General features: G+C 50.9%; 1 protein-coding gene across 2 annotated transcripts; it reads right to left on the bottom strand.

Moving 5' to 3' along the window:
• Positions 1–1,044: 1,044 nt before the first annotated feature.
• Tkfc (triokinase and FMN cyclase) lies at positions 1,045–14,329 on the bottom strand. 2 transcript variants are annotated; one of them, XM_048458620.3, is made up of 18 exons: positions 14,308–14,329; positions 12,982–13,088; positions 9,473–9,662; positions 8,271–8,381; positions 7,997–8,178; positions 6,240–6,318; positions 5,861–5,950; positions 5,259–5,293; positions 5,098–5,182; positions 4,915–5,004; positions 4,149–4,265; positions 3,678–3,797; positions 3,365–3,502; positions 2,496–2,602; positions 2,290–2,393; positions 2,135–2,168; positions 1,936–2,025; positions 1,045–1,586 (listed from the first exon to the last, which is right to left on the bottom strand). In XM_048458620.3, the coding sequence occupies exons 2-18, from the start codon at positions 12,982–12,984 to the stop codon at positions 1,425–1,427; spliced, it is 1,737 nt and encodes a 578-aa protein (XP_048314577.1). In that variant the 5' UTR covers positions 12,985–13,088; positions 14,308–14,329; the 3' UTR covers positions 1,045–1,424. The 2 variants fall into 2 exon arrangements, with proteins under 2 accessions (XP_048314577.1, XP_048314576.1); XM_048458619.3 differs by lacking the exon at positions 14,308–14,329 and adding an exon at positions 13,383–13,675.
• Positions 14,330–14,427: the final 98 nt, after the last annotated feature.

Genomic DNA, 14,427 nt, shown 5'->3' with positions numbered 1-14,427 from the left:
GCTGACAGAAGACCCTAGGCCCAGAGGCCCTAATCTGAGGACACAGATGATGGGGTCCCTTTCCTAGTGTGACTGTAGAGATGGTGACACAGTAGGAGGGGAGTGTGCCTGACGCCAATGCAGGCACTGGCACTGGTATGCCTTGTTCCTGTGACAGCACTAGCTCACCAGGCTGCCCAAGACCCTAATCATTACCCGAGTCTTCACCTCCTGTGGGATGGCTACCACTGCACGTGCAGCCATGCTCATGCCATAGCATGTGTGGAGACCAGAAGACAACTTTATCTCCTGCCGCCTAATGGGATCTGGTGACCAAATTCAAGTTTTAAGCCTTCAGGCGTCTACCCACTGAGTCATCTTGCTGGCCTGAGGTGGGTATCATTGAATTTTACAGATCTCAACTGGCCAGATATGGGCATGAGTTCCCATAATTGACATAAAACAGAACCCAACTACCCATGGATATGACCTGCCAGTGCCTGGAATCACCTGTCTACACCGAGGATGTCATGCCTGTGGTGAACTGCGCATGCTGTCTCAGGCGTCAGTCTTTCACCTGGTCAGGGTGTAGGCAATGACTGCTCTGGAGCAGTGGGCTGTGTCCCTTTTGGCAAACCACTAACTCCAAAAATACTTAATTATGATTCATAATAGCAATGAAAATAATTTTATGGTTGGGGTCACTACAACATGAGGAACTACATTAAGAAGGTTGAAAACCATTGCTCTAGAGAGATGTGGCTGGTATGACTGCAGCTTCTGAAGTATACCAGAGCCTTAAAACACAGTGAGTCCATTTTCTTCTGGGAAATCCAATGCCCATGTAATTTCTGAAGAATCAGTTGTAGATCTGGTACAGAGACAAGCCTTTGTGCCAATCTGATGTGCACTGGTATGGTATGTGCTAGGACAGGAAAGGGGAGTCCCTATGGAAACAGCCCAGCTGAGCAGAATTTGTCTGGAGCACAGCTGATGAACCGTTTGCCAAGAGATGGGTCATGGCCACGGTAACCAGGGCTAAGGCCCAAAGATGAAGGCAGCAGCTTGTGGCTTCAATGGGTTTTATTAGTTTTCTTTCACACGCTGGCTGGGTGAGTGTAAGATGCCTTCCAGAGGACGAGGCCTGGAGTCTTGAAACCAAAGAGGTACACCCAGTTAGAGGCTGCGTTGTACTCAGGAAAAGCCTTATCACTGACATTCAGAGCTGGCTGGGGTGGGGAGAACATGACCCCAGGGACTCCTTTTCCTGAAGAGGGAAGAGCAGTGAGGCAGGGCATGTGATCTGCCCAGCCAGACACTTACTGTTCACGGAACAGTTCTGGAGGGGTGGCAGAGGATGGGTGCTAGGGTGAGTGAGGGGTAAGGTGCCCATCTGAAGGCAAGAGGAAGTAAACAGGGAGAGGAGCTGAGGAGGAAAAAGGCAGTTATGCTCCCTGCGTCTGCAAGACTTCCAGGATGGCGCGGAAGATGGCGGCAACTGCCACTGCTCCAGGGTCTGGCTGATCTAGTCGTGCAGAGCTGATGTAACTGGCTCTTCCAGCGCCAGCTTCCATGTTCTTGGTGGCCTCGGCTGCAGCTTCAGCACTCTGAGGAAGGTGGGAGTAGGCTTAAGTACATGACAGTAGGCCTTTCCTTTCCCACTGGGCCCTGAAAATCTGATCCTGGACCCTTTGTCCTGTTCTGTCAGAAATCTCTGTACCATTGCTCAGTGGAAAGGTCACCTTCATCTACTTCTAGCAAGGAATCGGGCCACTATTTGCGGAGCCTCAGCCCAAGTACTAGGCTAAGTTCAATGTATCTCCCTAGCTATATAACACTTCTGAGATAGGTGTTCGCCCTTATTTTATACAGGTGGAAATCAAGGTGGAAAAGGCCCTTTACTCGCTTTAGATTGGAGCTTGGTGACTCCTTGATTGTCAGTCGAGCCTCACTCACCTTGACTGCTTTAGTCAGGACTGGGAGAAGACTGGCTCCTGGGCTCTTCCAGGCTTGCAGCTCCTGTCCTGCTGCCCACAGAGAATCCAGCTGGACAAGGTCAGAGAGAGGAAGATTGAGAAGAAGCCCTGCTACTGAGGATAGCTTTAGGGATTGTAGGCTTAAAAGGGACAGGGGGAGCCACACCCTGAGTACACACCATTGTCCTGTCCCCTGGTGCAGCCTTTCCATACCTGCAAGAATGAACAAGGTGGTTACTTTGGTGTAGGGACAGGGTCTGGCTGGGAGCAGTTAGCAGTTGTCAACTACCTCCCCAGCACACTCCTGGGGTTAAGACACAGGGCCCTGGCTCACTTCTGCATGGCCTCCAGGCCGGCATCCATGGCAGCAGACCACGCTGGGAGATCAGTCTTGGCTTTGAGAGCCTGGGCAGCCGCAGTCAGGAACAGACCATAGAGCTGAGGAGGACCAGAATGTTGAGTACATGGAGCTGGCCAGCACTCAGCCAAACCTGCACCCCTCTCTATCGGCCTGCCCTTCCAGAGTCTGCTTCTACTCACCGCCCCAGATGAGCCTCCCATCTTCTCCAGCAGCAGGACAGACAGTTTGGAGAGTACCTGGGCAGGGCTAGCTAGAGCTGGGCCCTCCTTTACCCAGCCCTGGATGGCTGCAGGCAGAAAGACAGGTGGCCCTTCAGAGGTGATGTCACTTCCTTTTCTCTGCTAGTCTCTGCTAGTGTTTTCCTGATTGGTCTTCTTTACTGAGAGATGTGCTTTCTGCCTTCCCTTTTTCTCTTCTCTTTCCCATTACCCTTAGTTGACCTGGAAATCCTCATGAGCCACCATTGCATGACTGTGCATTGTTGTAACCATGGAGACAGGAATAGTCTTGGCTCCCTTAAATGATGCTGAATGCACCTACCTACTGTCTGTCTGTCTCTCTGTCTGTCTCTATCTATCTATCTATCTATCTATCTATCTATCTATCTATCTATCTATCTAATTTATCTATTGGTTTTTCGAGATAGGGGTTTTTGTGTAGCCCTGGCTGTCCTGGAACTCACTCTGTAGACCAGACTGGCCTCGAACTCAGAGATCTGCCTGCCTCTGCCTCCAGAGGGCTGAGATTAAAGGCACACATCACCACTCCCAAGCTGAATGCATCTTTCTTAAATGGCTGAACAAGGGCTTTTGGTGATGTGGGCATCTGAGAGTGCTGAGGCAGCAGAACGGATCACTTTTCCATTTGTAGTGTGGGAAACTCCTTTGTTTTGGGAAAACAAGCTGAGGGGTGCCAAATGCCCTCACTTGGTAAAGGAAGGTAGCAACTCCATGAAAGCTCCTAAATGTTCTAGAAACTGATTAATGGAATGTCCAAGTCTAAGAGATAGTATGCCATATTAGCCCCTGAGCATCCCATAGAGGCCAACCTTTGGCAGCACGGCTATGGGTAATGCCACAATCCCCGTCACCAGCAGCCCTGTCCAAGGCATTCAGGTGCTCCTCCAGTCCAATCAGTGTGGTGCACACCCGCTCCAGCACAAGCGTCATCTGCTTTGCTCCTCCACCTAGAAAGGGAGGGCAGTATGCAGAGGCCTCGATGGACCTTCTCACAGCCAAGCTTGACCAGTGTGGGAGGTATGGGTGCCGAGGTCCCTGTATACCCCACCATATACCCTTTGATGCTCAAGCCAAAGTCCTGACCACAAGGACTCTTGGCTGTCCATCAGCAGGGCCCAGTACCTCCTGCTGCAGTGGCCTCAGGGGCCTCTGGAGGTTCTTTGGGAGCTTCTCGGATCCGCTTCCGCCCAGTCACAGACACCTTGGCCATGTGAGGCCAGGCTGTTGCAGTAGTTTCAGCATCTAGAGGCAGCCACATAACTTTTTCAGACAAGATCAAGTAGGGGCTGGACTCCCCACCTGGCCCTTGAGATTGGTTCCCTCAGCTGTCTGTAAGAAGGTGGCCTAAATCAGTGAGAATATACTGAGTGTCTGTTGCATACTGAGTGTAGGGGGGTGGGCATTCCCTGGGGAGAGGGTAAGGCAGATGTGAGGAAGACACTAATACCAAATTTACAGAGTCGAGTGAGAGCTGAAGGCAAAAAGGCAGACAGAGCATCTCTGCAGATCTAGAACCAGACGGTCTCTGTGCCGAGCCTGAGGATGGATGATGGTTCCTTCGAGCAATGTCTGCAGGTTCCAGGTCTCTCTTACCTATCAGCTTCAGCAGGGGTTCATCCACAAGCAGCAGGGTAAGGGAAACACCAGACATCTCTAGTGCTGACATGAAGGTGCCCACCAGGGCACGGGCGACCTTCACCCCACGGCCCTCTGCAATGCCAAGCACAGAAGCCTGTAAGTGGGAAAGGGAACTACCACAGAGCATCTTAAAAAGGAACCAAACAGCGAAACAAGGACCTTGCAGGTCGAGGCCTGTGATGAGCAGGGATATGACCTAATTCCTCAAAGCATTCCTCAGAGACAGCCCATTACCACATTCCTTGGAGATATCCCTTCTGAGGGACTGATAAATAACAGTTCTCATTTACTGAGTTCTTAGCAGGCACCAGACATCTTACATATACTTAGTCTCATTTAATCCTCATAACCATCCTATACGGCAGGTGTTGCTATTATTTCTCCCACACTCGGGACCTCAGCAGTTGGCAAAAGTAACAATTTAACTCAAGCTTGTGATTGCTCAGCTGATGTTCTGGGCCCTGATAGGACACTGCCTCAGCTGCTTATCTTACACTGAGGTTCAAACCAGGTTCAAAGAATTAAGGGAGCCAGGCTTGGAGACAGAAGCAGGAGGATATCTGTGAGTTCAAGGCCAATCTGGTCTACACAGTGAGTTCAGGCCAGCCAAGGCTATATAGTGAGACACTGTTTCAAAAAACAAAACAAAATTAAAAAAAAAAAACCAAAAAAAAAAAAAAAAAACCAAAGGGCTATGGGTCCTCTTGTAGTGTGGGCTCACCCAGCAAGCGTATGGCAGCATCAGCGATGATGCCCAGTTCCAGGAAAGACAGGCCACCCAGATTGTTGACTATCAGCACCACTGAAGAGCCTGTGGACAGATGATGACACCTCAGTAAGACTTTTGGTGGCCTCTGCAAAGGGGCAGGAAGGGCGCGGAGACTGGGGACTGAAGGCTACTCACCTGACTGTACAGGCACATGGGATACATTGGAGGTATTTGTCATGTGGTCAAGCATGAGAGTGACAATCTGGTCAGCAGGTGCCATCTGTCAGGAGAAGCAGGAGTGAGCTGTTTCTGGGAGACGTCAGGGCTGGGCTGGGCTGAACAAGGAGTCTATTTACCTTTACTCGTTGAACACCAGCTTCCCCATGGATCCCTGTGGAGAGGTGTGGCCATTACTGGCTCGCTCACAGCCTACTGATTCTCTTAGCATGCTTTTATCAATGACACACAAAATGTTCAGCACAAGGCTAGTTACAATGAGTGTGGCCAGTGGACAGAAAAGGAAAGAATAATGAAACACGGGACGACACATGGTGTGGCAGCAGGGCTAGCTGGGAAGTCAGAGGCCATAGGACACTAATGCCTATTGTGTTAGAAACCCACGGGCAGAAGTTGACATGTCAGTCACAGTCAAGGTGTCCTTTGGCTCAATAGGGCTATACACTGGGGCTTGAGGAGGCGTGCAGGATGATGTGGGGGAAGTGAGGTAGGAGGAACATGATGCCCTGTGTGTTCAGAGCCTGGGCACAGATGGCAAAGTGGAGAGAAGTCAGGCAGGTTATCTAGGCTGAGCCTTAAGTGCCCACCGATGAATCCAGAGACTGCCTGGGAGACATTAAGTAAGCAGGGAGGACCAGGTAGACAACTCCAGGAACTTAAAGGTGGGCAAAACTCAAGGCAAAGAGAAGGAATGGTTGGGGCACGGTCACCATAGACTTACCCAGGCCTAGTTCTACTTCATCAGCTGCGAGCTCAAAGGTGGGTTTGGAGCCAGGGACACTACAGGAGGACAAGCTCACCCCCAGGGTACCTAGGGAAAATGAAGCGTGAAAGAGATGGCGGTTCTGCTGCTGGCAGCAGGTGTCAGGATGGCAGCTGCAATGCCATCCTCTTCTCTGAGCAGGCTGTCCAACTCTTCATCTTAGTGATGAAGAGAGTCCAAACTCTGGTACCTATGGCTTCCAGGCTCCAGAGCCTCCTGCAGGGGACCTTCCCCCAGTCTCCAGGGAAACACAGGAAGGCTTCTGGTATAGTTGGTAGGAGCCTGCTCTGAATCCCCAGGTCTGCCACATCCTCCTATCCTTGGGGCTGGTACTCACCCATGGCCTTGGCAACCAGGCTCACCCGCTTTGCGATCTCCTCCAGCCCCACACCTTCCTCAGCCAGAGCACCTGCCACCTGTAGCCGCCCAGAGAGAGAGAGGGCGAGGATGGTGGGTGGAAAAGTCACTGGATCACTGGGAGCAGGAGAGAGTGTGGGGAGAACTTTCTTGTTGGGAGGGAGGGAGAATCTCAGGATTTCTACACTAAATGTGGTCCATCACATTTATGGTAGAAGAACGTCCTCTCCTTATTTACAGCATAGCTGCTGGGAGTCTTCAAGAGTTTCTGTTTGGGGAAGGGGGTGTGGATCCATGGTAGATTTGCCTGGCATGCATAAAGCACATTCCCAGCAAAACACACACATATTGTCATTCTCTCTCTCCCTCCCTCCTTCCCCCCACTCTAGTCTAGTGGAGCTGGAATGAGAAATGATCTTAGAGAAGGCGGGTGATTTGTTTGGGTGCGTGTCACACCGCCTGTTGCTGATCAGTTTCCTGATTCCTAGATCTTCGTCCAGAGCGCACTTTAGCTCCATTTATTTATCCCATTCATTCATCCAACCTCCTACTCAGTTCACCAACAATCTACTGAGCTGGAAAGAAGAGAGGAAGACTGAATCACAGGCTTGCTTTCAAGGAACTCGGAGTCTGAAGAAGAGAAGCCGGGACACACACTGAAAGTTAGCACAAGATGGCACATGGATCAGGAGGCTGAGAGAACTCTGAGAAAGGCTTCTCAGTAGTTCAGGGTGCTGAGGAGATCAGGAAGAGGATCACATGGAGCACGTCAGGAGTGAGCCAGGCCACAGAAGGCTGACCAAATAAAAGATATGACGTACATAAAGCCACAGAGGTGAGCTCCAGCCCAACAGATACAGGGAAGGACCTGTGTTTATGGAACATATGGGGAAAGAAGGGGTGCTGGGCAGTGAAGTCAGGACTGACGAGCTGGGACAGGAGAGTGGTGGTGAATGGCTAGGGAGGTAGCTCAGTGGTTAAAAGTACTTGCTGGTTTTGCAGAGAATCTAGGTTCAGTTCCCAGCACCCACATGGAAGCTCACAACTGTCTGTAACTCCAGTTCTAGGGGATTCAGTATCTTCTTCTGGCCTTCCCTGGAACTGGAGTTATAGTTGTGACCTACCATGTGAGTGATGGCAACCAATCCCAGGTCCTCTGCAAGAGCAGCCAATGCTCCTAACTGTTGAACCACCTCTCCAGCCTCAAATAGATAAAAAGAGTGCGGTGGGCACCCCCAACCAAGGGGTTTGAGTTGACTATGGGAATCCAAGATGCTCTCAGTGAGATGAAAAATTGGGCACAATACACAATTTGTTGTTTTGACACACGGTCTCACTATGTTGTCTAAACTAGCCTCAAGTTCAAAACCCTCCAGTCTTAGCCTTCTGAGTGCTGATCAATATGCATTTTAAAAAGACACCCTTGGGGATAGTGTGGGCAACAGACTGGCCAGCAGGGGTGCAGTGCGCAAATACGGGGCCCAGGGGAAAGGTAATGCGGCTGTCAGACAAAGAGCCATGATATAAAGTGAAGGACAGGATATGAGGAGGATTCGTGCTGCACCAGGAGACGTGCAAGGAGGGGGCACCTGATTACAAGTGGGGAGAGGAAGGAAAGGGAACTGGTCTATGAGAATGCCTCATTCTAGGCTTAACGGCTCAGACAATGGTGGGGACTTGGTAGGTCAGGGTAAAGAAATGACTGGTGCCTCAGTGTGCCAGGGTCGGGAGGCTAACCTTGTGGATAAGCACGGTGCCACACAGGCCACGCCGGCCTGCCTTCTTTAGAACAGTGAAGGCACTGTCATCCCCGATCACCACCATCTCCACAGAGATGCCCTCGGCCCTGGCCTGCTCCATGGCAAATCCAAAGTTGAGTCGATCCCCAGTGTAGTTCTTCACAATGAGGAGGGTGCCCGCTGCAGGAGCAGTAGCATGGTACCGTTAGCCTTGCCCTCAACCGCCTCCACAGTGCCCACCCACAGCATTTTCTCCAATATGCAAACCTGACCTGTGCCTGCCTGGGCCACAGCTCTAATGGCTGCCAGGATGCTGCCCACGGCTGGAGAAGCAAACACGGATCCTGCAATGACCCCTGTCAGCATTCCCTTCCCGATAAAACCTGGAGATGGAGAGAGGCAAGGCTGCTGGGTAGCATCTACACCTGTTGTCCCTGGGGCTTCCCTCATTCTGAGCTCCTACTGTGCGCTTGTGCTATGGTTAACCCTTCCATAGGAGTCATCTTGGAGGGACTTCCCCTGACTTCTAACCTTAAAGAACTCTGTCCCCTCCCACCATTTTCTGGTCTTCCTCCTGTTCGTTTTACATAAAGCTTTTGAAAAAAAATTTCCTGAGTATTTTGCAAGTGTGTTTGTATGTGTATGTTTGTGTAGGTACCACATGTGAGCCTAGTGCCCATGGAGGTCATAAGAGGGCAGAGGGTCCCCTGAAACTGGTTACAGATGGTTGTGAACTGCCATGTGGATGCTGGGAACTGAACCCGGGTCTTCTGCAAGAGTAACAAGTGCTTTTAAGAGCTGAGTCACCGCTCCTGCCCCTCATTGTACATTCTATTGTATGTTAAATCCCTTAAGGCTCTCAGAACTGCTCTTACTTCTGTCTTCCTGTAGTGGGGCATTAAAGTTTTACGGGACAGGGTCTTGCCTGATCCACAGGTGTGCTCTGTATAGGGCCAGCTGTGCAGCAGGTGCTAATATGTGCTGAATGACTGAATGGAATACTGAGACGGACAGGAAAGGTGCGAATGACACAAAGCTCCTAATGAGGTTCATATCCCTGGCACCAAACTGGAAGCCAACTAGGATGGTTCAAGGGTAGGAAAAGGCATGGTAGGGATGCAGATGGATCCTGCTTTGGGCTGGCAGAGTCAGGGAAGTTACATGGAGGTGCTGGGTCAGCGGGATTGGAAAAAAAGGCAAGGAAGACTTTTGCAATCACCAACTCTTGAGGCTGGGAGAGCCTCACAGATTATCTGACTCAACCCTGCATTTCTAGAGCTGTAAGAATTTAGATGCAAAGACAGGCTGTGACCGACCTTGGGGCAGCTAGCAGTGGGAGGATGGAAACTGGGCCCATTCCTGACTCTGGCCTCAGCATTGTCTCTCTCTCTGGCACCTCATACTAGCACTGAGGATCTCCCAGGATCCCTACTCTGCTTTGGCCTGACCCTCACAATCAACACAAGATACTCACCGGCATGGGCAGGCTCATGGCCGGAACCTCCACCTGAAAGAAGTGCCACCCGGCCTTTGAGGCTGTCCAGGTCAGAACGCAGGGCCACACGGTGCCCTTGCAGGAGCTGCAGGCTAGGATTACAGGCCACTAACCCGGCAAGGGCATCATCAGCACACAATTCCACCGAGTTCACCAGCTTTTTGGAAGTCTGTGGAGGAGAGCAAGAAGTAGTTCAGAGTGTGGTCAGCAGGGACCCTCATCCTGCCCAGCAACACTACTGCGCCACATTTCCCCGGGAATCTCATGTCAGGGGAAAGGAATTACAGAAGTCACTGAGTGATTCCGATGACACAGTATGCCTTGCATTGTTTCATTACCAGATGATCATTTTCAACTTTTTATCCAGTGCTTAATTTATAAGCTTTTTGTATCATGGTTTCTGTCTATCCTGAGAAACAGTGTCAATGAAAAGCAACTGGGGAAGTTTGTGTCTTCACCAGGAAAAAATAATGAAGTTGGGGCCCTGCCTGTTTCTGTCAGAGGAGAAGGTAAGCTTTAGGCTGAGGCTCCTGTGATGGGGGAAGGGCATGAGCAGGCCCACACCCGTCAGAAGCTACAATTAGGCTTCACATGTTCCATCTGGATCTCTCATGCAGAGTGGCAGTGCCCAGTGCTAGGCCCTGCATATTCACAGAGAGTAGAATGCTATTCCTGCCCTCCATGGGAACATGAGTATCATTTTTACATGCTATTTAAGAGTAATACATACGTGCATGGTAGCACAGAAGAAAAGGACCTCAATCTCCTGAAGGGACCCAGGAAGTCTTTATGAAGAATAAGTAGGAAATATATAAGCATTGGGATGAGGGGTGGGGGCTACTCTGGGCCAAAGGAAGCATAAGCCAAGACATGGAGGTGTCCAGTGGCTCCAAGAAGCATCAGCGTGACCCAAGCAACATGGGGCTGGCAGGAAGAGGTAGGCAGCGACCTCACAAAGCACAGGAGGAATCTTGTTGAAGGAGTGATTAGGGTCAGAGCCTCAGCTCCGCTAGCCCTAACAAACTAGACACAGCTACAAGTCCTCAATAGGTCAATTAAAGAAACAGCAGTAAAGAGCTGAGAACGGAGATTTAGTCAATGTACTTGTTGGAAAGAGGAGCAAATAAAAAAGTCTAGTGACCCCCCCTTCTCCAAGTCTGTCTTCAGGGTACTGACTGAGGTTTGGGTTTCAAGAGAGAGCAAGAAGTATGAATACTCTAGCAGTTGTAGCTGGGTGTGGTAGGGTAGCACGTGCCTGTGATCCTTGGGTCCTCCGGCTGGAGGGTTGGGAGTTCAAGGTTAGCATCAGCTACCGTACAAAGTTTGAGGCCAGCCTGAGTTACAGGAGACACATATGTATCCCAGACACATAACAACTAAAACAAAACTGGTGGTGTTGGTGCACACCTTTAATCCCAACACTCAGGAGGCAGAGGCAGGTGGATTTTGAGGTCAGCCTGGTCTACAGAGTGTGAGTCCCAGCACAGCCAGGTCTATAGAGAGTAACCCTGTCTCAGAAAACTAACAAAACAAACAAAATCCCACAAAGAACAACAACAAACAATCCTTAAACAAAAAGCCTAACCATTCCTGATCAAGGTGTGGTTCTGCCCACCACTGACCCATCACTCTCTGCTCTTGTTTTTCTGACAAGGTGATCTGAAACATTGTCAGAACTGTGTGAGATCTCTTCTTGGCAGTTTCTCCTGACTAGCACCAGGGCTTCAGTATCTTTCCCCAGCATGAGATTCTGAGATTCCTGGGAAAAATTCCAATTTCGGGGGGGCGGGTGTGTGCAAATGTCTCTCTTTAGAATGTCTTTCTTCTTCACAGGGCAGTTACACTGTGATAAGTTAGGGCATGCTCAGGAGGGAGGTTAAAGGATGGCCTAAGAACTCCAGAGACTGAGTCTTTACAGGGAGTGCAGCCAGAGGGAGCGATGTGGGACTAGGGTAGTTGAGAGCTGAGACTCCATAGTCACTGGGACTTGGTATCAAAGTCCACTCCTGCTTGTCATTAGCTATGAGAACTCAGGGAGAACACATCTGTTCTGGGTTCAAGTCTTCCGCTGTGAAACAGAGGTTTACTGGAGTAGAGCTTGTACCAGCAGCAAGGAAAAAACTGACTGAAAAGGACTTATAGTCTCTTTTGTGAAGAGGCTTTGAAAAGACACAAGGTCTGTGGGGTGGGATGCAGCGCCCTGCCATTGTCCTCGGGAGGCACAGGAAGAGTGGAACTCAAAGTGGAACCTGAGGAGGCTACTGGTGCCACCTACTGGTCGGCAGCTAGCCCAGGTCCCGAAGCCTCCTTCCTGAACCTGCCACTACCCAGTTGCAAAATGCAACACTGATGTCTCCCTGCCAAGCTTTCCTCCAATTAACAAGGGCCAAGGCCTTAGCACCTGCTTAAGGGTGAGGACAGTAGTCCGGGTCAATAGGCAGCAAGCAGAATAAGATCGGCTCCATTTCTTAGGCATTAAGAGCCAGACTATTTCTAAGTATTTAGTAACATGTCCAATTGAATTTCCCCAGTAACCACTTGGAGGAAAGATGAGCACAAAGAGGAAACTGAAGCACAACAAACGACCGTGCTGAAAGTTACACAGCCCGCATGGGCCTACAGCTGCGGCTTCATCTCAACCGCCTGCGGCTTTCCCAAGTTGCTGAAGCAGACACAGGGTGCCAGAGCTCTTGTCCTAAGGAACGTAGTGTGGGGAAGGAGGGATTGCTGCATACTGTAAAGTTGTGTATTGTATCAACTCCAAGCCTAGTCCCCAGCGCCACCGCCCTTCCAGAGATTCCCAATCATCCCTGCACTAGAGTCACTGTTTTTCAGTAACCCCAGGGAAGGAAAAGTAAGAAAGGGGAGGTACCGTGTGAGGCCACTAAGATTCTAGTCCCAGCCACACACGCAGCAACGTGGTAGCAGGTCTTAATCAGCCACATTGCAGATGGGGGTGGGGGAGAGGAGAGGAGAGGCTCGGAGGGCAAGCCTGCTGCATAGTAGTAACACAGGTGATGGGAGTTAGACTGAAATCTGAACCCAGATCTGCTCAAGATCACTTTTAAAACTGAGCCCAGGGGCATTGTGAGCCTCCCATACAGCGTTTCTCTGCTCTGGGAGCAGACCACACATGCCTGGGCTGAGGAGCAGACACCAGATTGTTCTTTCTGTTTCCCCCACCTGACTAGTAAGGCAACTTATGACACAGCAAGTAACTTGTTGTTCTGATCTAAATGCATGACTGAGATCCTAGCCATAGGGGTTTCAAAGTGCCTCAGGCCAGCTCAGACCTGGCTTGGCCCAATGGCCTGCAGGAAGGGGAACAGGGATCCAACCTGGAGATACAAAATGAAACTCTTGACTTCTGAACCCCAGGAGACAGCAGCATCTCAGTTGGGGAATAGGGAGATTCAGGGTGCTCAGAGAGAAGATCCCCATGGTCCTCCTTCTACTGTAAAACACCCCCCCACCCACCCAGGACTCACCATGGTAGAGAAGCTCTGAAACAAGGTGAGCTCACACTTCTGCTCTGAGCTGCGGCAGGGTGGCCAATTGAGTGCTACCTGGTCTCAGGTGGAGGCAGTGGCAGCACCTGCAGCGGCGGGAAGAACTTGAGCTGTGGAAGGCCCTGGCAGTCAACTGGCACAATCATGCTTCCAGTGCCATAGGAAGTAGGGAGCTGCCTCAGACTTTGATCCAAGTCCAAACTCTAATACATGGGCTAGGGATGGAGAGCAGCGTGGGCCTGGCCAAGGTTCACACCCACACTTGACCCAAAGGCAGATCAACTCATGTTGGGCACAGGGTTGCTTGCCACTCTGCCTGGGAGCAGCACCCACTCCCTCATCAAGGAGCAAAGTTACCCACAGATAGTGTCATATCTTACATGGATATCACTAACGGTGAAGATGTACAAAGACCTTGCTGGCTGGCCACACCAGGATCAAGCAAGCCCTGTGACCTTATTTTACTTCGGGAACACCCACTGAAAGCTCTAGTGAACTGTCCAAGATTGTACTAGTAAGAGGCAGATTTTGAGCCCACGTCTAGTCTTATTACAAAGCCTAATTAATGTTCCTAATGGTCATTCAGTTCTCCTCAGTCAGGCAGAGTCTGAGCTGAGGAAATCGGAGGTATAAATCGCTCCAGTTAGACCTAGCTCCACTCATCTCTGCCTCAACTACTAGGGAGACTTTTAGTTAAACTGATCCCCTTAGGCCTCAGCTTCATCTATAAAATAGGGAGTTAGATCCGCGCCGGCATTTTACAGATGCTTCCGGCCTCATCTGCTGCTCCTAGTGGGGGTGGGGACGTGGAAGTTGTCTGATAAAGCCTGGGGCCTAGATCTGCAGAGCTGACTGCTCTGGCCACCTGGGTCATTAAGGCTCTTGCTATGAAATGCCGGCGTTGTGTTTGCGTTGGGAATTTGTTTCGCAATAGGGACACTAATAGTGCCGGCAAGTGATCTAGGTAGAGGGCCCTTTCAGGATGGTTGTTCTAAAGTCAGTTGAGGGCATTCGAAGGATTTGGAGGAGCTGGAAGAGTTAAGCAAAAGGAAAGCACGGTTCTTGTCTGGGATGTGCACAGATCTTTGTCACCTCTCTTCCCTTTCTAGTCCTTCACAACCCCTCCGGTTCCAAACGGGGGAAAACAGCCCCGAGGACTCCTGGAGCTATGGAGGAGGAGAAGAGGCAGAATTGAGAAAGGAAAGGGGCGCAGATAGGAGAAAGGAGTCAGCAGGCGGGCTCTGAGTGCACGGCGGGTGTCGAAGGACCGACCCGGACTAGCGGAGCCCAGACCCGTCTGCGTACCCGAACGGCCGCTCTCATCCGGGTACTTGGGCTCCTGGCGGTAAGGAAAGGGCGGGGCCTCGGGGGCGGGGCCTCGCTTGGTTGGCCGCCTCGGGCTCCGTAAGTCCTCCAAGAGGCCAG

Source organism: Myodes glareolus, chromosome 7, assembly GCF_982192425.1.
Source record: "Myodes glareolus chromosome 7, mMyoGla1.1, whole genome shotgun sequence".
NCBI lineage: Eukaryota > Metazoa > Chordata > Mammalia > Rodentia > Cricetidae > Myodes > Myodes glareolus.
Note: the sequence above shows the minus strand (reverse complement) of the source record. Positions and strands in the feature narration are given on the sequence as shown.

Bases quoted from the DNA above. Each gene is read 5' to 3' on its own strand.
- Tkfc (XM_048458620.3), bottom strand. The intron at 2,394-2,495 runs GTGAGTAGAAGC...GGTCCTCCTCAG, and splicing joins TGGGAGGCTCATCTGGGGCG to CTCTATGGTCTGTTCCTGAC. The intron at 1,587-1,935 runs GTGAGTGAGGCT...CACCTTCCTCAG, and splicing joins TCCTGACTAAAGCAGTCAAG to AGTGCTGAAGCTGCAGCCGA.